Genomic DNA, 23,189 nt, shown 5'->3' with positions numbered 1-23,189 from the left:
TTCCAAAATGTAAATTTGTCTCCAACTTTGTAAAATTGTTTCATCTTTTGTAAATTTGTTTTGTTGTTCAGGGCCAACTTTGTATACCAATGTAAAGCGTATTGTTCACACTACAATGTGCAGGAATTATAACACAAAAAAACACTCACTGTAGCCTACCATATGTAAGTAATGTTTAATACGGTAATGCCTTTAACGCTAAAGGAAACAAGTTATACCCTATATCCAACAGGCTCATTTGCTAACTTCATATAATTTTACTGCATTACCAACTGGACTAGCTGTAGCTGTTAAAGTCAGTGTAAGTCCAAAATAAAAACTAGTTTGCACCACAGGATACATTTTTACTGGCTTCTTTGGGCAGTACACAAAGTCTCCATCTATGCCCACTCTTTTTATCCTTACGCTGCATTTTACAGGCCAGGAAATTAAGGTAGCAAAGCTCTGAATCAACTCATACCTTTAAATGTGTTGACCTAAGGTCAGTGTCGTAGCAGGCAAACATCTGCCGTGGTTTCACAAATTGAGTGTTTACATGCTTGGAAAAACTACTGAGAGCAGAACAAAAATGACAGTGTACAGCAGGTTATGGAGTTTTTGAATATCTGAACAACCCTGCCCTTGTACTATTACATCCCCCCAAACATTTAAAGCTCTACGTTTCCTGACAGAATGTGTAAGTGTGTCTGCGTCACAGCTGGCTGTGTGGAGGTTGTGTTTCTCGGGGGATAAAGCGCATGGCCAGGCTGTGCTCGTCCTCCACAGGTTGCTGCGACAGATTGTTGGTCTGCCGGATGCTGTTGAGGGTGCAGCCTTGGCGAGGACACACGGTGTAACGGGATAACAGAGCCACCAGGATGGCCTTCATCATCACCATGGCGATGTGTTTGCCCACGCAGGAGCGAGGCCCGCATCCGAAGGGCTGGAAGAAACGACTGGGGACCTGCCACCAAAGAGAGGTGGTAAAGGCTCAATTGCTGTTTTACAGACTCAGAGTATTTTTGAAATGATCAGCTGACTCACTGTTTTGTCGAAGTTTGTCAAACTGAACTCTTTGGGTTTTGGGAAGAAATCAGTTTTATGCATGAGTCCAATGTTCAGAATGATGTTGGTTCCTTTTGCAATTTGAACACCTTCAATGTTGTCATCTTCCAGAGCTTTGCGCATGGTGAAATCAACCACAGGATGAAACCGCAGAGACTCATTTATGAAACTCTCCAGCACTTTCAAGCTTTGGTAATCCAAGTTTCCATCACCTTTTTCTCCTGAAAATTAAAATTATGCATTTAAAGATTGTTAGAGTAGTTTTTGTTTTTGTGTCATATGGACCTACGAGGACACTACAAACATCTGGGGCTGCTCTACTGACCGTCCCAAGAGTCAGAACAAAGCATGGAGAATGAGCATTTTGTTATTATGCATCACAGACCTTGAATAATCTCCCAGAGAGTATTAGACAAGCCCTGACTCTGACCACTTTTAAATCAAAACCCATATTTAAACCTTAGTTTTTATTTCTTTAACTACAAACTTTTAATTTATTTTAAAAACTGAGTTTTAATTAATTAATTCATTATTTAAAAGGACCATGCATATTAATTAATTAACACTTCTGTAAATATGCCAGAGTTAGCCAAAAGGCTAGTTTACATCCGTAGTCCCTTGCCAGATGTTAAAAAGGCTCCCTAAAAAGATCAAGATTAAACAAAGATAAAATAGAGTAAAATAAGATAAAAATAAGAAGGTTAAGGAGAAACCAAAACACAAACAAACAAAATAGAGAAGAAAAGAAAAGTACAAATAGCACCATACGATTAAAAATGACTAAAAGCTACATGAGGACATAATATGACAGTCTCTAACTAAGTTTCGTAACTAATTTTACTTTCTTTCTTTCTTGATCTTAGATTTTAATTTTTTTTATGTTTCCATGCTTATGTTTGTTTAATGTCATATTTTAAATTGGGTATTTTCTGACAAGGTATGGCGTTATGGAATTAACCTGATTTTGGATCTACAATTAAATGTTGGACTGTCGGGCACTCTGCGGGGGTGTCGAGAGGTCTGAGCCAGCTTCAGGCTGCGACTCGACACAAAGATTCAATGTGTGAGTCTTACTCCTTGGGAAGAAGTTCTGAGATGAATCGAATAATTAAAGGTTCATTTTGATTAAGACAAGATCAGTTGGGATTCTGTGTCCGGTGGGACAGTAAGATTCACAAATTACTGACTTCAGAGCAGTGAAGGGGGCTGATTATAATAATCCCTCCTTATTTAAATAAATAATAAGACCCAACACTATTTACTATGTACGTTAAGTTACAGAAGTGCAGAAGTACAGAGAGAAGGAGTAGATCAAACATAACTGGCTGCATATAAAATTTAAATGTTTGAAGTGTTTGCTGTGTGTTTTTGTTGATTATTACTGTTCTGTTTTTTGTTTTTAACTCTGTAAAGCACTTTGAATTGCTCTTTTTATGAATGGTGCTTTATAAATAAACTTGCCTTGCCTTTTTGTCATTACAACACAAATGCACCTACTTAAGACTGTGTTCATCTCCTCTACTATCCTCATCTCCACATCTGGGTTCTGTTTCAGCAGCAGCAGCATGAAGAAGAGGCTGATGGAGAGTGTGTCAGGAGCTGCGATCACCATCTCCAGCACGCACTGTCTGACGTTATCAGCTGAGAGCTCTCCATGGCTCTGTGAAAAGACAAATTAATGGGGTATGTGGCAAACATATTCCATCATTCGAATGTTTCAATTTTCACAAGGAGACAAACCTGAGCAAAGATGAGCTCTGTTGCAAAGTCAAGATCATCGTCTAGCTTCTCTGACTCCTTTATTATCTGCCTCTTCGTCTCTAGCAGGCTCTCCATCACGTCCTGCAGATCTTGGCTGTTGGAACAAAAAACACAACAAAAACTTTGCTGGAGGAATTGGAGGTTGATGTTGAATGACTGTTACTGTTAGGATCTTACGCTGCTTTCTTGTGCTTGTTGTAGAGCCACCCAATCTTAAAGAATATATCAGGCTTTATTAGAACTGTCTGCCATGTTTCAAAGTAGCTTTGGATTTTCATCAGCAGGTCTTTTTCTGGGTAATAGAACAAAATCAGTGTCAGAAGCTGTAGAAAATACAAAACCAGGGTGTAGACTTGCAGTTAGTGAAGAAACAGCTGACCATTAATCGGCACCCTGAGGAAAAGCCTGTTGGAGATGTCCACCACGATGGCTCTCAGCAGATTCAGAGCGTCCACATGTCCAGAAAGGTCGGTCATCTCTTGTAGGCGGTCCAGATGTTTGGCTGTGGAGCTCACACAGATTCCCACTGTCCTCTGGAGGCCAGGGCCTGTCAGAGCTGTAAAATTACACACAACAGAAATTCAAATGCAATAAAGCAGTGTTTCTCTTATTGACAAGCTTGTTTTTGCTAGCTTTTTGGGAAACTTTGCAGTGAGAACGGCAAAAAAAAAAAGGCACTAGAATACTGTTGCTCTACTTTCTGTGCATGGTTATTTCTCACCTTTGGAGAAATAAGTCCTCACTTTCCTCCAGAGCTGGACGTCACTGTTGAAAATGATCCCCTTCCCCTCCATCCCGATACACTCCAGCCCTGTTCTGCTCCCGAATCTGGCTGTGTAGTGCGTGCTCCTCAGAACATGATACACAGCTGAAGACCTGTGAGAGTAGAGCAGCTTTCACTCATTACACTGTCAAAGGATAAAATCTGAGTTTACAAAGCTTTATTTTCAGAGACTTATCTGCTCAGGATGAGGGTCCTCTCGCCATTAATCCAGACCCGCACAATGCTGCCGTATTTGTTGTTGTAGTAGTTGCTGGCTGTTCCTATCCCGGTCCAGATAAACCTGCTGTAGGTCAGAAGAGGACCGAGTCCTACCAAGAAGGAGGGACCTCCAGAAAAAGAATAATTTACAGCAGACTCCTGTCATTGCTGAAGTGAAAGATACTTGGTTATTAAATCACAGATATGTGCAGATAACCTGACACTGTCACTATTCAAAATACAAATGACTTAAGGTGCATTTCGACCAAGAGTTCCAGGGTCTTTTAGCCCCCAGAACTATTTTACCCGGAACTAAAAGGTTCCTGTTCCCCCATTGTTGTCTGCGTTTCGACCGCGGGCTGAAGTCCCGGGTAGATTGTGCAAATCAGGCCAGTGACGTATGGAGAAAAAAAATTACATTAAATACAATTTTGAAATCTTCATAAAAAACTAAGCTAGAATGCATTCCCAGGAACTCCCTCTGTGTTTCAACAACTGTGTAAACTCCACAAACACCATTACGTTCAACCAAAAGTCCCAGGACCTTTGAAAAGTACTACCCCCCAAGCAGGGGCTTTTCAGGGGGGAGATTATCTACCCCTGAACCAAATTTAGACCCTGGTTCAGGGGTAAAGTTCCTGCGGTCAAAAAAAGCCTTTAAATGACCCTTGTAAAATAAGGGCTTTCCATGTTATCTCTGCCATCATAGAGCCATGGTCGCCTGAACACATAGATAAGTCCACATTTGCTGAGTAGAAGAACAGAAGTCCGTTACCTGGTATCTGTGAGCAATGTGTTCGGCTCCACGTAGTGAAAAGCAGCAACAGGAGCAGCAGGAGGAGGAAGACGGTGACTTCAGACGATACATTCACCAACATGATAGAGGTGAGTGTCTCCAGAGGCAGTATCCCATTCATGACTCCAAGTATACACACCTGAACACGCTGACTGACACTCATACAGCCTACAAACCATTCATCCATTAGTTCAACAAGATAATATCATATAACTGAGACAGGCTTTTTTTTTAATCCTGTGTAAGTCAGTGTTTGGTTTGATGTAATGCTTCACTAGCAAACATTAAAACAAAACATACCCACATGAAGCTTCAGGATGGACTGTTTGTGTAAAATCTGATATCTCATTACAGTTTGTTAGCACATTTTTCTATATTATTGAAAAAATATTTTTAAAATTTATTTATATTTTTGTGTGATAATTACACAGTCTATCAAACTGAAAAAAGTTGCAAATGAATTACAATTCAAAAATTATAAGCCAACTTGTGGAATAAGGGTCTCAAAAAAATCCTTAAGTTTTCTTAAGAATGAAACACAGAAAGCTGTGCATTTTCCTGAAGAAAAATACAACACTAAAATCAGTTGAAAGTTCTTCATCACCATATTAACATAGAGCAGTACTTACTTTGCCAGCTCTCTCCTGCTCCGGACAGGTCACTGCGCAGAGTGGAGAGATGCAGAGCTTCCTCCTCGGGTTTTAAAGATGATCAACATTCTCCTTCCAAATAAATCTCAGTGAATCAAGTGTTTATAAATCCTCGCTGAAGCCTTCCCTTCACTGGTTGCTTAGAGACACTGCCTCTTCGGGGTTTACAAGTACCATTACATGGCGGAACACTGAACAGGCCAGATAACAGTGAAGGTCTGAACCACAAAGCAGCTTCAAAAAGTACAAAAAGGTGTTTTTTCTAATTTACCTGAATGAAAAACCAGCAGGTCTTTCATCAGTTGGACCTTTTTTTTCTTCCAAATGGGCTTATTCTGTGTTTAGCTTTGTTTAGAAAAAAGAAACCCCAATGTCCAATTCATGGAGTGAGGAGTCTTTTCAAGGGGAAATTAATCAGCTGGGTCAGACTGACCTGTGTTAAAGGGAGCAGGGATTTACTCAGCAGTTCAGAAAAGGGACACATGCAGGGGGGAGAGAGAAAATGTCACTTTAACAAAGAAAAACCACAAACGGTTCAAAAGAGGGACATCTGGATTTAAAGTTCAGAGCACCCCTGCTTCAAAAATGAGGGTAGATCAAAATGTGAACTCTTCCTTTAATCATGCCACTTATGAAAGGCTGGAATGCTGCTGCTGATGTTGGCCTCAGATTAAGAGGTTTGAGTAAGGGGCTTTTATCTCAATGTGGCTGAAAACATGCATTTCTTATTTTATTAGAGACCAAACTGCTAAGTTAAAACTTCCTGGAAAGGGTAATGTTATTGTCTAAGTTAAGAAGTGATCATTTTTTCTATATTTGGAAATACACAATGCAAGAAAAAGAAAAATCATAAACAGGCAGTTGCAGCACACACGAACACCCAGACACCCACAGTCTATTTACCGAAAGTGCTCTGAAAGCTCTTTTGTAGATGTAGAGAATGCTCTCCTTGTTCACTACTTATTTATTCCACTTCCATGTAATTTTGTGTGGGACAGCCTGGAGACAATGTTAAGAAGAAAAGCACCAGAAGGATGAGAGGAAGAACACAACATGTCACTCTGGAAATATGTCCATTGATGGTTTCTAAATGAAGTGTGACTATAGAATTCAACTATTTGCCAGATGCCTCTTCTTGCGCAATGCATCACATGGTTCCCACTGTAGTCACAGACAGATTTTGACATGTTTATCACTCTCTAACAGCTTACAGGGTAGCTTCCCTCTGACGTCTCATCTGTTGGCAGGTATTCAGATATGTGCTCGTGAATTCTTAGCGCCCACAGATCGCTCTGCAGACGAAGAACAGAACTCAACCATGAGGGAGAAGAGTGGAGCTTTTCCTGCATGGAAAGTGCTTCTCTTTGGGATGTGTGTGCTGCTGCTCCTGTGCTCAGCAGGTTTAGTGTTTCTGCTGGTTCGACAGAAAGAGCTGACGGGGGAGCTTGGCAGGCTGGACGCCCAGGTGCAGGTGCTGTGGCAGAGCTGCATGCTGCAGGGTGGAATCAAGCCCACGGAGCACGGGGAGACTGGATGGGAGAAGGAGCTCCTTCGCAACAAGAGAAACCTGGAGGGAGAGATGACACAAAGCCAAGAAGAGAAGGACATGCTGATGCTGATGACCTACTCTATGGTCCCTGTAAGATTCCTCACATGTGGGCTCTTGTTTTAAAGTCATCATAGACTCTGTTCTTAGAAAGATCTCTCTATGAAAGGGATTCCTAAAAGTCTTGTTATGTTGTTATGAGAGAAACAGGGGAGCAATGAACAGCTCTGTGCTGTCAACTTTAACAGAAACATTTCTTCCCCCATGAGGGATAAGAAGTATGCTCAAGTAATGCGAAGAATCTGTGAGTCTGTAACAGAGATTAAGAAGAAGTTTGGTTTTCCACTCAGTGTTTCCTGGATAAACACTCTGAGCAGTGGAGAGCGTGCCTGCACCTCTTTCGGCTGCCGGGGAGTGGCAGATCTGCAGAGGGCGCTGCTGTTTGGCAGCATGGTGATATTTTTGTTTACTGTATTTAAGAGGAGACAGTGCAGACTAATTAACAGGGGCAATTACTGTTTGTTGATTAAATTCCTCAGAGATGCTTATTTAAATCTGGCAGCTCTAGGCATATTAAAAACAATTACACATCAGAGATACACAAGTATACACTACCGGTCAAAAGCTTTAGAACACCCCCATTTTTCAATTTTTTGTTTGAAATCCAAGCAGTTCACGTCCATTGAATAGCTTGAAATGGTACAAAGGTAAGTGGGGAACTTCCAGAGGTAGAAAAAAAAGGGTAAGATTACCCAAAACTGAAAAAGAACGTACATTTCAGAATTATATGAAAAGGCCTTTTTCAGGGAACAAGAAATGGGTTGCTATTCTGCAATTGAGGTTAGTCAAGCCTTTAAAGTTGGTGCTACCAATTCTTACAGGTGTCCCAACTGTCCTTGATTACTTCCAACCCCCTCTGTCTGCATAAAAGTAGTATTGGAACACACTATGGTACCATACCCTCGTGAGCAATATTTGAACAGTCTTGTACTCCAGAAAGTTATGTGTTGCTTTAGAAATGGCAAGAAAAAGGTGCCAAAGGTGGCTACTTCGATGAGTCAAAAGTTAAGACTACATTTCGGTTTATGAATTGATTCCATGATTTATTTTTGAAATTCAATTGTTTATTTGTTCAATGTTTTCATTTCAGAGCACAATAAGACATTGAACTGCATAATATTCATTAAAAAAACTTGAAAAATGGGGGTGTTCTAAAACTTTTGACCAGTAGTGTATACAAAAAAGATAAGTTAACTAATTCATATCATTGTTAATAATCTTTAAAATTGTAAAGGCTGACTAAATAGTCTTCTGATATAGCTCTGAAGTAATTTAATAAACATCAATGTCACTTCGGTCCAGTGAGAAACACAAGTCTTGTTGGTTCAGTTGAATTCAGTAGACAACAAAGACCACGAGCAATGTTTTTTCCAGAGGCTCGAGTGTGTCAACTTTTGGCTTCAAGAAAATAAACATCAGCAAGTTAAGCTTGTTGCACCTGCTTTAATCAAATATTGTGTCCACTTCCAAATGATGTTAAACTGCAATAGTTGCAATTTTCTTATGTATCCTGGTAACAAAATACAAAGTTTTATTTGAGAAGGGCTGTCTAATAAAAACAGACATGGTGTTTTATTTTTTTATCTATGTGAGTTGAAAGCGCTCTGACTTTACCTCTGAAGTGTTACAGGTGTTTTTACACTCAGCACTGACCTGACCGACTGTTTTCTTTTTTTTTTTAGATCAAAACCTTCATGGATCTGTGTAACAGCTCCAGAGGAATTTGTTTAACAGGTGCACTCAGTAAATACTCTCCATCATAGTTCTTTGGTCTTTACGGTTGCCGGGGCTTCAAGTGTTTTTGATTGATGTACAATATTCTCTATTTTTCCCTACAGGCCCACCTGGACCACCAGGTAAGATCTGCATCTTTAATCAGCGGCACCAGGGACTTAATCAAAGATGTAACTGCTCCTATAGTCAATTTATTATTTTTTTTTGCCCATTAGGTTTGCAAGGTAGACCTGGTTTACCAGGACTGCAGGGTGTGCCCGGGCCTGAGGGGAGACGAGGGAGGAAAGGTGAAGTCTCTCAGAAATCTAACAACCATCATGCAGACTAAAAATAGAAGAAGTGTGTCGAGCAGACAAAAAAGCTCTGAGTGAAGTCAGTCAGAAGTTTGTAACAGTCTCCATTGTTCAGCAGCAGTTACATAACATCAGACTCACTGTCTGCAGGGACTGTGTCCTCAGCTGCCTCAGTGGAGAAGCTTTGGAGGTTGATTTGGATGGGAAATGGTTATTAGACAGATTAAAGTGTTTGTTTGTTGTTGTTTTGAACTGCTTGAGCGTCCTGTTTTCAGTTCAGATTTCCATCTTTAACTAATGACGACACCTCTCAATGACTAGGACCCCCTGGTGAAAAAGGAGAACGTGGACCTAAAGGAGACCCTGGGCCTCTGCGACTGAAAGGCGAGACCTATAATGACATTCTCATTGAGGGTGAGGGGTGACAACGCATACAAACCTGATACAATAATGTGTTTAACATACTACTGCCAGTATGTTATGATGATTTAACCAGAAAAGATGTCACCGAAGTTTTCTAAATATTTTTTATTTCTGAATGTAGTCCGAAGGTGTATTTTTAGGTCAAACTCGACATGTTTAGTCCACTGGTGAGGCGCAAACAACAGAAAGTTGGCTCTTATCTTTTCTTGAAGGATGAAAAACCCAAACTGAATCTCAACTTTTTGTGAATTTTTTCAAACTTAGATGTGAAAAAATAAGTGTATTTTTAAAGTTTTTACTGAAAAGCTACAGCAAAATTGAGCTATACTATTATTTCTATATACTATTTATTCTTCTTTGAATTCGAATATCCTGTGTGAACTGACCAGTCCCATTATCTATAAGCCCAGTTTTCTGTGTCTGACTTGAAGCTTCTGTCTGTAAATTATGAAGGTCCTCCTGGTCCGAGAGGTCCACCTGGCCCACCTGGCCCAGCCTGCCCTGCTTTGTACTGTCAAGAAGCGAGACAGAAGACTGCCAGAGAAAAAATCCATCAGACCGACATGTCGCAGGGTAAGAACCTCTCTACAAAGTCAGAATATATCTCACTATCACAACCTGCCTGATGCAAATGTGTACAGCACTGTTAAATGTTGTCCTGTTGGGTCGGCATGTGTCTTCTTTAACATTTCCTTATTGCTGCTTCCTGATTGTCTGGCTCCATGTATTTTATGTCCATGGACACTTACTCAAATACGGTCATATTATGTCCTTATGTAGCTTTTAGTCATTTTTAATTGTATGGTGCTATTTGTACTCCGTCTTTTCTTCTCTTTTTTGTTTGTTTGTTTGTTTTTTAGTTTCTCCTCTACCTTCTTATTTTGATCTTATTTTGCTCTATTTGATTTTTGTATAATCTTGATCTTTTTAGGGAGCCTTTTTAACATCTGGCAAGGGACTACAGATGTAAACTAGCATATCTTGATATAGCTGTTATGGAGCTCTCAGTGGCCAAGATGCACGGAGCCACAGGAACCACTATCTCATTCTGGTTAAAATCCATAACTAAGATCAAAGAATATGTCTAACTTTATGATTTAAATGAGCATTATTACGGTATTACTTGACCATCTCCTTTTGTTGTTGTCTTTATTTTTATTTACATTAATGTTATAAATGATGTCATTGTCACTATTCACTTCCTTTATCACGATGAATTCCCTGTTGTTATCATACGGAGATCTATTCTGAGGTGGGGTGGGTTGGGGTGGGTGTCGCCATACCTTCTTTTATTTTTTTATTTTTTTTTTCTTTGTTTTACTTCATGATATGCCTCGACTTATCCCATACAGTTGATATTTCATTGTGTTGCATAGCTTTAAAAACAATAAAAAAAAAAAAAAAAAAAAATTGATCACAAAAAAAAACAGATGTAAACTAGCCTTTTGGCTAATTCTGGCACATTTATAGAAGTGCTGATTAATATGCATATCCTTTTAAATAATAAATAAATAAATGAATAAATAAACAACAGGTCCTACCACCAAATCTTCAAACACAGCCTTGTTGAGTTGTGTGAAATGATGGCTGAGGCCTCTGCCAGATATTTGATCACAATGTGTGTGTATTTTATTGACAAATAGAGTCCATGACAGCCCTTCAGTTTCTCCTTCAAATGTAGCCACATACATGCTTTGGATAAGACACCCTTCTTTAATGTGTATTCTTGCTATTCCATCAAAACTGTCAGTGTACAAAGAGGAGGTTGGAACCAGTACACCAATTGTCATCCAACAGGGGGAGCCACAACCCTAGAAAGACAACAAAAAAGTGCTGCAAATTTACAAACTAAACACCAAACAAGAAAACTCTGGGGGGTGCATCTCAAAGCTCTTAACGCCCATCCTCGCGTCGTTTCCTTGCGTCGTTTCCTCCCGTCTTAGCCCCTCCCACCAGAGATACGGAGGAAATGAAACCAGAGGAGAGAGGAGATTTGTATTTAGAGTAATAAGACGTCCTCTCCTCCGGAGCGTCACGTGAAGTGACGTCGGTTTGTGATGACGGCTTTATCAGCTGTTTGTTATCTGCACACATGTTCACTGTAATAACTCTGATAAATATAAACAGTAACAGAGCTCTGTCTCTGTGTTTACCTGATTAACAAACACCTGCACATGAAGAGAATCTGCTCTCTGTTTATTCTATCCTGAAGCATCACGGATCGATTCCCCAGTAAAATGCCTCATTATTAAATTATTTATTACTTTAAGGGAAAATATTAACCATGCAACTCTTTTTAAACCCCGTGCTCATTTGTGCCTCATATGAAACTTCATTAACCTGACAAGAAATATAACAAGCGTTTTTACGAACAGACAAACTTTACTGTCAGACTTTGATTCTCTTCATGAAAAAAACTAAAACAAACAGGGCTTTTTGAATAAAGTGTGCACTGTGGCTACTTGAATAGCTTGTTATTGAGTGTTTAGTAAACTTTTCTTTGCATTTATGATTCTCTTTTAATGATCAGTACATAAAGCTTCAAAGTAAAAACACTCACAGCAGTTCATCTTTTATTTTCTCTAGATTCATCTACTTCTCCCGGCACAGAGAACTTCAATAAAACTGACACAGAGAGCACCAGAAACTTGGCAACTATAAAGACTGGTAGGAAGAAATTCAACATGAAAATAATTCAGAGCACAAGTTGGTTTTTTTTATTAAAGACTATCTTTTGTTTATACAATATAAGATAATGCTTTATCTTTTTTTCTTCAGTGTCACAAACTACACTTCCATCTGCAAACAAAACAGATCTACTGTACGTGACTGACTCTGAAGAACTTCCAGAAACCACCATCGGAAGCTCAGAAACTGGTAACCTCGAGCTGCAGGAAACTTAGTTTTAATCATAAAACACCCAACATGTTAACATGAGGACTTCTCTGTTTTATTTACCAGTGTCGATTCCTGCAGAGAATATTAACATCACCATGAATCACTCCAACACAGACAATGTTACAGAGACACCAATAACATTTTTAACAGGTACAGACATTTTACAGCCCTTAACCATACATCACAATTAGATTTTGCAGTAATTAAATAATGTCTTATATTATTGTACAGCCCTTCTACCTCCAGACCTGAGTGAAAGCAGTCAAACCTCAGATGGCAGCAGAAACAACAAGGACATGAGAAGAGGTATAAAAACAGAAGTCTGTTGATACTGTACTTTAAACCCATCTCAACATAATATTCACCTGCACTTAACTGTCAGTCTGATACCATATACAGTTGAATACTGTCTCAGAATGACACTGTACTGTACCGTCTGTTTCCTTTTTCCCTGCAGAGTCAGTGTCACCTGGTTCGGACTACAGACACAACACAGGGATTAAAACCAGCACTGGCAGTCTAACAGAGGCATCTCTAAGTTTATTACCAGGTGAGATATACAGAGACTTGATCATCAAATGTTTGATGTTCAGATTTAATGTTAATGTCTTTGTTTGTTTATGTTTGTTTATTTATTTGCACAATTAAAAGGAAATGCAAACAAAAAAAATAGCAAAGATAAATAATAAACTGTGCAGGAAGAGACAGAAAACTCACAGAGCTTATTTGAAGCCTCCAACCAAATAATGTTCTAATATCAAAAATGTATTAAAAAAATACTAAATTGACACATAAAGACAATATTTGATACTTAAATTCTATAACATAAGAATATACAAAATTAACAATTAATATAAATACAGTTATTGCATCAACGGAATTCAAAAGTACAACATGTGAATATGATGTGTATGGATACCTGTCTATGAATATGAGGTTGAGCAGGATGAGTATAATTAAGTAACAGTGGTTAAAAGTTTTTTCAAGCATCCGTTAAAACATTTTAAAGATAAACTGTTTTTCGCCCCTTTGGAATAAATATTCCAGAATGTGCTGCCCCTGAAACGTATCGAGAATTGACTTCTACAAGTAAAACATTTAGGAGGATGAAGAAATAAAGTTTGACGAATTGAATAAGAGTGGACCTGTGAATTTGATTTGAAGTAAGACTTGAAGTGATCAGGGATATTCCCTTCACGTTGTATTTTATACAAAAAAAACACATATTTGAAAGATATTGATGTTATAGATATTAAGAAGCTGGCGTTTCTTAAACAAAGGAGCAGATGAGACGTGTGGCTTCGATCGAGTTGCCATCCTGACAAAATGTTTCTGAAGGAGCAAAATTTTATGGAGAGTCGTAGGAAAAGTAAAAGCCCAAACTATATTACAATATGAAAGATATGAATAAATTAGGCTGTAATAAAGAATAAGGAGACAGTTTGTAGAAACAAGATGACTAATCCTTCTTAAAATACCAAGAGATTTATTAGGTTTTCTGCTAACCCAATCGATTTGTTCTTTCCAACTCAGATTCTCATCAACAAAGACTTTCACATCCTATTGAATCTCATTTTTTGTCCCCCACAGTGTTACCAACGCCCAATCCAGCTCATACAGCCAGAGGTGGTTTTGATGTCAGTGGCTCTGAGAATCTTCAAGACACTCACAAAGAATCTGGTAAGCAGCAACCTGACCTTGTTTTTAGACCTCTGAACTTATTCTACTGTTTTGTAATCAAGAGAAATTTAACTACCCTCTTTAATTCTAAACCCTTAATTTTGATCACAGAAAATGACTGAGCACTTGAGTAAATCTTCTTAGTGGCTTTTAGACCCCTAGAAACAAGAGATCCCTATTACCAAAATGTACTTTACACAATTTGTGAAGGCCAATTTTTGAATAACAAGTCTAAAGTTGAGACCACAAAAGACATTTCACTGCAGTCATCTGATTTGAAATGCAAAATAATGGAATTCTAAACATGCGGTAAAAATGTGATAAGTATTGAAATTCTGTGATTAATCAGAAAATCAGAAAAATTGATAGTTTAACAGCCCTACTTTAAACATGTTGGTACATTGTCCATTATACAAGCTCTTAAAAAAACCACAACACGTCCTATGAAGTGCATTCCTCAGCAAATTTCTACAATTTGTGAACATTTTTTACACATTAAGTTAATTTCTGGTAGCACCTTTGTCCAAAAAGCCACTGTAAGTGATTTGTGTGTAGAATCAACTGTAATTTAGATATATGACACAACAACAAACCCCTCTTTATTCTCTAGAATCTGTCCCTCGCCATAAAGATGACGACCATGACACTCTGAGGGACTCCAGCAGAGTAAAGGGGACACCAGGAAGCTTTATGACAGGTACAAAAAAAATGATTTTTGAATTCAGAATAAAACATGCAAACAGAATTTTTAAGACATCATATTTAATGTCTCATTTCACACCACAGCTACAGTGTCTGCTGACAAAAACAGTGATGCCTTCAGTAAGAGTGGAACTGTTATCGATAGACACGTGAAAAGTGGTGAGATATGCTCATTATTGCTGTAACTGTCTCCCAAATAATATTTTTAACTTAAACAGTCTTTTAATTTGTTTTTTGTTAATTACAAGGGTCATATGGTTTCATGTATATTAATGGATATCAGAATCAGAAACAGAATCAGAAATACTTTATTTACCCCGGGGGATATTCAGTTGTTACAGAATGCTCTTAGACAGTATGAATAAGTCAACATATTTATAGAAAGAAGGAATAAAATAAGATATAACTGCGTATGAAATAGTATAATTTGGATTAATAATAAGTATATACAGAAACATAGAATAGTTACAGTTCGATGTGTACAAAAGCACTGGGAATGAAGGTATTGTATACAGGATGTTGAATATATATATATATATAATATATAGTATTTTTTCCAGTTATATTGACTAATAGCAGAATTGACAGGCAAAAATAGGAATGAACTTTAAAAAAAGTTATATTCAAACATATATATCAGACTAAAATATCAGTTTAAATGAATATTCAGGATTTGTAGTAGTTAAAGGGTACTTACAATTAACGGTATGTCTTTAAATATATACAATGTATATGTGAATAGATGAAAACATGTGAATTATGCTTTTCTACTATAATTTGTTTAGACTCTCGAAATTCATTCAAGGACAGAAAAAGGCCCAAGACAGGCGGCAACAAAAAAAGGGCAAAAACTGGTAAGTGAGCTTTATGAATAAAACTTCAAAATAAAACTCCAATAAGTGATGTAATATGTTTTTGTAATATGTAATATGTTGTCCATGATCCCAATAAAAATTCTGTTTCTATATCTCATCAGTCGTTTCTGCAGTGTCACCATCACACAGTACAATGGACATCGTCAGAGATGTTTCTACTGTCACTGAGTCCATGACACTTCTTCATGCCAAAGAGGAATCAGGTAAACAAAAGATTTGAGATGCAGGGAAACTTGAATGAAAAGAAAATAGCCTTTACTATCCAGTTTTAAAAATCATGTTGAACCCAATTTTTTTTTGCACTCAGTGTCATCTGGCAAAGAAGACAGCAACGAAGACCTGAATGAGTCCAGCACAGTAGATGATGCAAAGTCATGGATGAGATTATTAAGAGGTAGGAGGCGCTGTGTTTGAGTTACGAGTTGAACAAGTGAATATAACTTTATAATGTTAAAGTTTGTATTATTTTATTCAACAGAGTCACTTTCTGCTTTCATAAAAGTTGAAGCATTTAATAACAGTGGAACCTCTGAAGACACCACGACAAAGAGTGGTAAGAAACTCTTATCTACTTCTTATCAGTATTAACAAAGTCACGCATTTATATTTTTATAGTTTGTCTCTTTCCTCAAATTCAGTTCATTAGCCGTGGTATGATGTCTGTTTATTTTACATGATAGGGTTTCACACAGTTTTAAGGCTCACTGTTTAAACAATGAAGTAAGATTTTAGATGTTACACATAATTTACAGCTCTGTACTTTTGAAGTATCATCCCCCCCACTCTCATTCACCTCCACTGGCTCCCTGTAAAGTACCGCATCACCTATAAGCTCCTCCTCCTCATCTACAAATCCCTGCATGCCCTCGCCCCCCAATACATGGCTGACGTCCTCCACCAACACACTTCATCTGGGAACCTAAGGTCTTCTGATCTGGGTCTCCTCTCCATCCCCCGGACTAAGCTGCGGATCTTCGGGGACAGAGCATTCAGTGTGGCAGTCCCCACTCTGTGGAACCCTCTCCCTCCCGACATCCGCAGCGCCCCACCCCTGGACAGTTTTAAGAAAGCTGTCAAAACGCACCTTTTCCTCAAGGCCTTTCCCTGTTAGATATCCCCACCTACCCCCCAGACCCCCTACCTGACCCTGTGAAGCGACCTTGGGTTTCTTGAAAGGCGCTATATAAATATCATATATTATTATTATTATTATTGTTACATTTTTATAAGATATGAAGAGAAATAATCTTATTTATTTTATTATTACCTATAGACTTTACAGATTCACCCAACATCAACCATGAACCGAAATTTCCCACTAACAACAGATGGACAGCAACTGGTCAGTAAACTTTATGACTTTGAACTTTTATTGAAGATGAGTTAAAGATTTTATGAAATGCTGTTTGTGAATGAAGACTTTTCTATTTGATCACATTCAATATCTGTACCATGTCTCATCTTTCTCTATACAGTATCACCAACAACACATCCAGCCAATGACAGAAGAGATACATTCAGTTTTACAGACTCTAGTAAATTTACAGAATCAACCATGGGATCTGGTGAGTATCTGGTTTCAGTGGTGGGAAAGTTTAGAGAAAACCTGGATCATCTTTGTACGTTCTGATTGGTTTTTCAAGCAGAGATACCGATGGTTCATCAAGAGAACAACGACGACTACATCTTGAATGACTCTAACACAAAAAATGTCACAGAGACACCAATCAAACTAATCACAGGTACAAACTGTTTGATGTTATGAGCCTCTTTGTCGCTTCACATCTCCATCAGTATTTGCAGTCTCTCATTTCGTTCTGAAGGAATTCTACCTCCAGTCATGACTGAAAAGAGTGACACCTTCGATGGCAGTGGAAAGATCTCTGATACACCCATAAAAAGAGGTAAAACTGCCATACTGTAAGAAGTTTGTTCTGAATATGTGTTGTGCAATTAATATAGACAACAAGCATTCGGAAAGGTTTCATCAACACATTTATTCCACAGTCTTTCCAGGATTTATATCATGAATTTGTTTTTAAAATGTTAGGATGTTTATATGGCAGAGACCAAGCACAATTCTTGTAATACAACAGATTTACCAAAAATCTGATTTTTTTTCTTTATTTCTCAGGTAGAGGAAGGTAGTGACAGATATATCATAGAGATAAGAGTTCATTTAAAATTGAAAAATAAATTGTAAAATTGTTATACCTGATACCTTTGTTTTCTTCATAGAGTCTCCCAAAGACAAAAGTAACAACACCTCAAACGTTACCAAACGAGAGAAAACTAGTAAATCTTCTTAGTGGCTCTTCACCCCTATAAAAAAGAGATCCCTAATACCAAAATGTACTTTACACAATTTGTGAAGGCCAATATTTGAATAACAAGTCTAAAGGTGAGACCACAAAAGACATTTCACTGCAGTCATCTGATTTGAAATGCAAAATAATGGAATTCTAAACATGCAGTAAAAATGTGATTCTATGATTAATCAGAAAATCTGGAAAACTGATAGTTTAACAGCCCTACTTTAAACATGTTGGTACATTGTCCATTATATAAGCTCTTAAAAAACAACAACACATCCTATGAAGTGCTTTCTTCAGAAAATTTCTACAATTTGTGAACATTTTGTACACATCAATTTAAAAAAAGATGTCACAATTTCTAGTAACACCTTTGTCCAAAAAGCCACTGTAAGTGATTTGTGTGTTGAATAAACTGTAATTTGACATATGACACAACAAAAAAAAACCTCTTCATTCTCTAGAATCTGTCCCTCGCCGTAAAGATGACAACCATGACACCCTGAGTGACTCCAGCAGAGTAACAGGGACACCAGGAAGCTTTATGACAGGTACAAAAAATGGATTTTTGAATTCAGAATAAAACATGCAAACAGAATTTTTAAGACATCATATTTAATGTCTCATTTCACACCACAGCTACAGTGTCTGCTGACAAAAACAGTGATGCCTTCAGTAAGAGTGGAACTGTTATCGATAGACGCGTGAAAAGTGGTAAGATATGCTCATTATTGCTGTAACTGTTTACCAAATAATATATTTAACTTAAACAGTCTTTTAATTTGATAGACGTGTGAAAAGTGTTTTTGAAATGTTAAGAATTATTTATTTTATTATGTTTGTATGGCAGGGACCAAGCACAATTCTTGTAATACAACAGATTTACCAAACATCAGATTTTTTTCTTTATTTCTCAGGTAGAGGAAGGTAGTGGCAGATATATCATAGAGATAAGAGTTCATTTAAAATTAAAAAAATAAAATTGTCATACCTGATACCTTTGTTTTCTTCATAGAGTCTCCCAAAGACAAAAGTAACAACACCTCAAACGTTACCAAACGAGAGAAAACTACAGAGGCATCAAGTCAAGCATCAACAGGTAGGACAATCCGTTCTGAACTTAATGTTATAATTAAAATGACTTCAGAGATACAATATGTTATTATGATTATATCTGAATATGTATCCTTTCATTTCACAGTCTCACTTTCTGTGGGCTCGGCTCAAAAGAATGATGCATTCAATAACAGCGGGAATATTATCAACACAGCCATGTCAAGTGGTATGAAACTGTCTTGTTATACATGTTTGGTTTTGGTACTGAAAACTTCACAGTGAGAAATAGTTTATAAGCCTCTTCATCATTTTTAAACTGTTTAAAATTAAGCTAAATTAAGATCAAACATGCCTTTTTTTCTTTCAATTTATTTAGATAATTTACATCAACTCCAGTTGAATAATAAGACCAATACAACAACCAATGAGGGATGGACAAAAGCAGGTATGAAGATTCTGCTACATTGTCCTTGCCTGGCTTGCTGGCTGGGTGGCTGGCTGGGTGGCTGGCTGGCTGGCTGGCTGGCTGGCTGGCTGGCTGGCTGGCTGGCTGGCTTCCATGCCTGCCTGCCTGCCTGCCTGCCTGCCTTCCTGACTGCCTGCCTGACTTTCTTTTTGATCACATTCAATATTTGCACCATGTCTCATCTTTCTCTATACAGTATCACCAACAACACATCCAGCCAATGACAGAAGAGATACATTCAGTTTTACGGACTCTAGTAAATTTACAGAATCAACCATGGGATCTGGTGAGTATCTGGTTTGAGTGGTGGCCTGTCTGCCTGCCTGCCTGCCTGCCTGCCATCCTGCCTGCCATCCTGCCTATCTGCCTGCCTGCCTGCCTGCCATCCTGCCTATCTGCCTGCCATCCTGCCTATCTGCCTGCCATCCGGCCTGCCTCCGGCCTGCCTCCGGCCTGCCTCCGGCCTGCCTCCGGCCTGCCTCCGGCCTGCCTCCGGCATGCCTGCCTGCATGCCTGCCTGCATGCCTGCCTGCATGCCTGCCTGCATGCCTGCCTGACTATCTAGCAACCATTTGAAATACTAAGGATGATATCTTTAATTTTTCAGAGTGCAGTATTAAATCTATCAGATGTTCGGAGAAAGCCACAGAGATGCAGAGTACGTTTGGAGCCTGGATGTCAGATGCATCTGAGCTGGATGGAGGTCGATACTGGCTGGCCGATCATTTTTCAGGTGGGTTTTTGAAAACAACAAAGGTCCTCCATTCATCACAGATGTTATTATATTATTGTGAATTCATCACTTACACATCTCTTTTCCACATTTCCAGGTCGGCTTTTAATGGAGTACAGGGATGTTTCCACTTTTCCAAAGACAAGCGACAGAAACATAGACCTCAAGAAGTTTTACCAGGGCTGTGGTCATGTTGTTTACAAACGGAAATTCTACTTTCACAACGCAGGAACGAACAGACTGATAAAGTAAGTGTCTACGGTTAAAAATGTAGAGGACTTCCCTTACCCTGTAAATGATCCATAATGCTGATTTTTGTGTCATGTAACATTTGACTTTTGTACCAAGCTTCTTAACTTACTTTGGATCAATCTTTTACAGGTTTGACCTGAACACCAGGAGAACACAGACTCTGATCATGGCAAACAGCAGATACAACAACCTGACATATCTTCTCCGCAACTCAAAGACATACTTCAAGTTTGCTGTGGATGACAACGGGCTCTGGGTCATTTTCGCATCAAGCACAGATGATAACACGATGGTGGCGAAGCTTGACCCTGACACGTTCACTGTGGAGTCAGTCATTAACACTCACTACCCCACAGCTAAAGCAGGAAATGCTTTCATTGTATGTGGGTTGCTGTATTTCACAGACGTCAGCGACAGGACGGTGACGTACGCCTTTGACTTACTGAACAAAAGTCCCCAGGATGCAAGTTTTGAGTTGAGACCTGCTGATGGCATCTTGACTATGCTGTCGTATTATCCCAACAAAAAGCTTTTGTACATGTGGGACAACAGCAGCGTGAAAACCTGCAAAGTGAAACTCAAAGTGCACTGAAACAAAATAACCACAAAAATGTAAAATGAGCAACAGAACATTTTTATTACCTCAGTTTGTGAGAATGTCTTGACACAGTGACCTGATTTTTCAAAAAGGAGGAGCTCCTGGTAGAGGTTTAACCGGCCAGGCTGGTAACTGTTTGCATAATTGTCTGTACTATTTGTTAGATCACACATGACTGATGACTTAATTTGATGTTAACACAATGTTGGTTTTATACAGCATGTATTTATGAATGGTCCTGGGGAATTGAGTCACTGAATTACAAATATTTTGTTGAGATTATCAAAACCACATAAATAAAAGTCTAAACATATTTCTCTTATGAGGCATATGTTTTAGAAGAAATATGTAAAAAAAATGGATGCATGCCTGTGGGGATTTACTTTATCTTACTAGTTGTAATGCAATGTTTTTTTATGCTACGTCAGCTACTGGAGGTAAGGAACTACAAGAGCAAAGTTGTCCCCTGAAGGCAACACTTCAAAACCTCTTCAAAGATTGTTTTCTGTCCCACTGCTTGGGCTCAGAGTAGACAAACAGAAACACTTGCACACTGAAAAAGCAGAACGACTGCCTGCAGAAAAAGCCAAAGCCGGATTACCTTGTGGACAAAGTCTGCATAGTTGGAGCCTCAGATCCCAAGTGAGCTCAAAAAACCCCAGGAGGCTCTTTTTTTCCAGGTTAAAGGTGACAGCAATATAAACCAGAGAAGCTTCTGAATTAGCCTATCTTAGAAACGGAGGTTGGCACACTTTTCCCACGGGTGACATAACAGAAGAACTGCAATCAACTTTTGATAAACGCACATTTCATCTGTGTTTTTCATCAAGCAAGGTCCCATGCAGGACACCTCAGACCCCCTCTCTCCAGACACGACATTACTTAAGTTTTTTTTTGACTAGACTTGATATTTAAAGGTAATTGGGTGATTTTGCAAGCCATGACTCCTGTTGTAACAGTGCACTTTAAGGTAGACATGGACTAGGGTTCCATCCTCTATCACTGTATAAACGATGATGAGCTTTAGTGATCACGGTGATGAGGTGTGCAAAAATTGTATCTTAAGTTTAGACTACTTTGATTCATAAGTTTAATGTTTATCTCAACTATCAGAAAAAAAAATGTTGATGGAAAGAGATACATTACCTTCTATGTATAAGCTTGAGGGCCTTGTTAACTTTTGAAGAAAAAACTCTAATTGCCATGACAGTATATTCTACATAATCTTGCTAGAGCTCTTAATCTCTCAAATTTGTGATTATCTTTAGATAGAGAGAAAAAAAGTTGTATATTGGTCATTCTCCATTATCTTTGTTTTGGTTTTACATTCATTCTACCATTGTTGTTCATTTGGGAACAAAATGTTTCTGAGACGTCTCTGCTATCTGCTATCATAGCTCACCCCTGTGAATGATTTCTATGTGATGTAACCTAGTATGCTTGTCTGCTGGGATGTCAGTTATCTCATACTCCAGTAGCCTACATTATAGTTGGCTTTCTTAAAGGATCAGCTTACTCATGCATATTTGGATTTCGTTGATTTACACTTGTTTATTACAGAGCACTGGGTAAACTCTGTGAGTTTAAAAGGCAAAACATATGCTTCATGTGTCATCTCACAATCAGTGGTGGACAGTAACAAAGTAAATTTACTTGAGTACAGTACTTAAGTAAATTTTTTGAGTATCTGTACTTTACTTGAGTATAATTTTTTGGGGGAACTCATTGCTTTTGCTCTAGTTACTCACTATTTAAGCTTTGAAGTCAGCTCATGAATTTCCTTCTCTTTTCTGAAATCTGATCTCTAAGACAGTAAACTGTGTTTGTGTAATTCTGTTTGTCTCAGTGGTTTAGCCATATCTGTATATCGTGCATCTCCACAGAGCAAATTTCACTCAGGTCAGGCAGTTCATTTAGAGGTGGTAATGATGGCTATAATTCTCCACCTGAGCACCCATGGTCATATATCTTCAGCCTGTGTTAGAGGTTTTTGAAATGAAGAATGATACGTATCTTTTGAAATGTTCTCCCTGTTTCCCACTCTGCCCAAACATATAAACATTCACTGTCCAACCTGAGAAAACTGGTTGAGCTACGTAACGTTTGTTTCATTCCAGATGAACATTTCAAACTAAGTTGTCTGTGCTTGGAATAACTTAGTTTCAGTTTTTATTCCATGGTATAGTTTTTAGAGATTTCAAGTAATGGTTTCTAAATAAACATAATGTAACAGAATGTACTCCGATGTAGTCTTACTGCACTTACACTACCGGTCAAAAGTTTTAGAACACCCAAATCTTTCTACTTTTTAATTGAAATCCAAGCACT

At 38.3% G+C, this 23,189-nt stretch overlaps 2 protein-coding genes across 2 annotated transcripts; one reads left to right on the top strand and one right to left on the bottom strand.

Moving 5' to 3' along the window:
- Positions 1 to 109: 109 nt before the first annotated feature.
- On the bottom strand, positions 110 to 5,263 carry LOC117814000 (aromatase-like). The gene is given in 10 exon segments (XM_034685098.1): positions 110 to 943; positions 1,024 to 1,265; positions 2,542 to 2,704; positions 2,785 to 2,899; positions 2,983 to 3,097; positions 3,185 to 3,361; positions 3,527 to 3,697; positions 3,700 to 3,915; positions 4,563 to 4,751; positions 5,213 to 5,263. Coding segments are annotated over 9 exon segments (1,635 nt in total). The 5' UTR covers positions 4,747 to 4,751; positions 5,213 to 5,263; the 3' UTR covers positions 110 to 691.
- Positions 5,264 to 6,523: 1,260 nt separating this feature from the next.
- Positions 6,524 to 21,903, top strand: LOC117813989 (serine-rich adhesin for platelets-like). The gene is made up of 31 exons (XM_034685077.1): positions 6,524 to 6,872; positions 8,522 to 8,573; positions 8,678 to 8,695; positions 8,789 to 8,860; positions 9,188 to 9,280; positions 9,743 to 9,862; positions 11,876 to 11,956; positions 12,068 to 12,166; positions 12,251 to 12,337; positions 12,419 to 12,493; positions 12,645 to 12,737; positions 13,778 to 13,867; positions 14,478 to 14,564; positions 14,654 to 14,728; positions 15,355 to 15,423; positions 15,546 to 15,647; positions 15,752 to 15,838; positions 15,923 to 15,997; positions 16,718 to 16,786; positions 16,920 to 17,009; positions 17,088 to 17,186; positions 17,268 to 17,348; positions 18,221 to 18,307; positions 18,396 to 18,470; positions 18,772 to 18,855; positions 18,958 to 19,038; positions 19,189 to 19,257; positions 19,475 to 19,564; positions 19,886 to 20,011; positions 20,109 to 20,259; positions 20,393 to 21,903. The coding sequence occupies exons 1-31, from the start codon at positions 6,552 to 6,554 to the stop codon at positions 20,853 to 20,855; spliced, it is 3,261 nt and encodes a 1,086-aa protein (XP_034540968.1). The 5' UTR covers positions 6,524 to 6,551; the 3' UTR covers positions 20,856 to 21,903.
- The last annotated feature ends 1,286 nt before the right edge of the window (positions 21,904 to 23,189 follow it).

The sequence above is a fragment of the Notolabrus celidotus genome, chromosome 6 (genome assembly GCF_009762535.1).
Source record: "Notolabrus celidotus isolate fNotCel1 chromosome 6, fNotCel1.pri, whole genome shotgun sequence".
Taxonomy (NCBI): Eukaryota; Metazoa; Chordata; class Actinopteri; order Labriformes; family Labridae; genus Notolabrus; species Notolabrus celidotus.
Note: the sequence above shows the minus strand (reverse complement) of the source record. Positions and strands in the feature narration are given on the sequence as shown.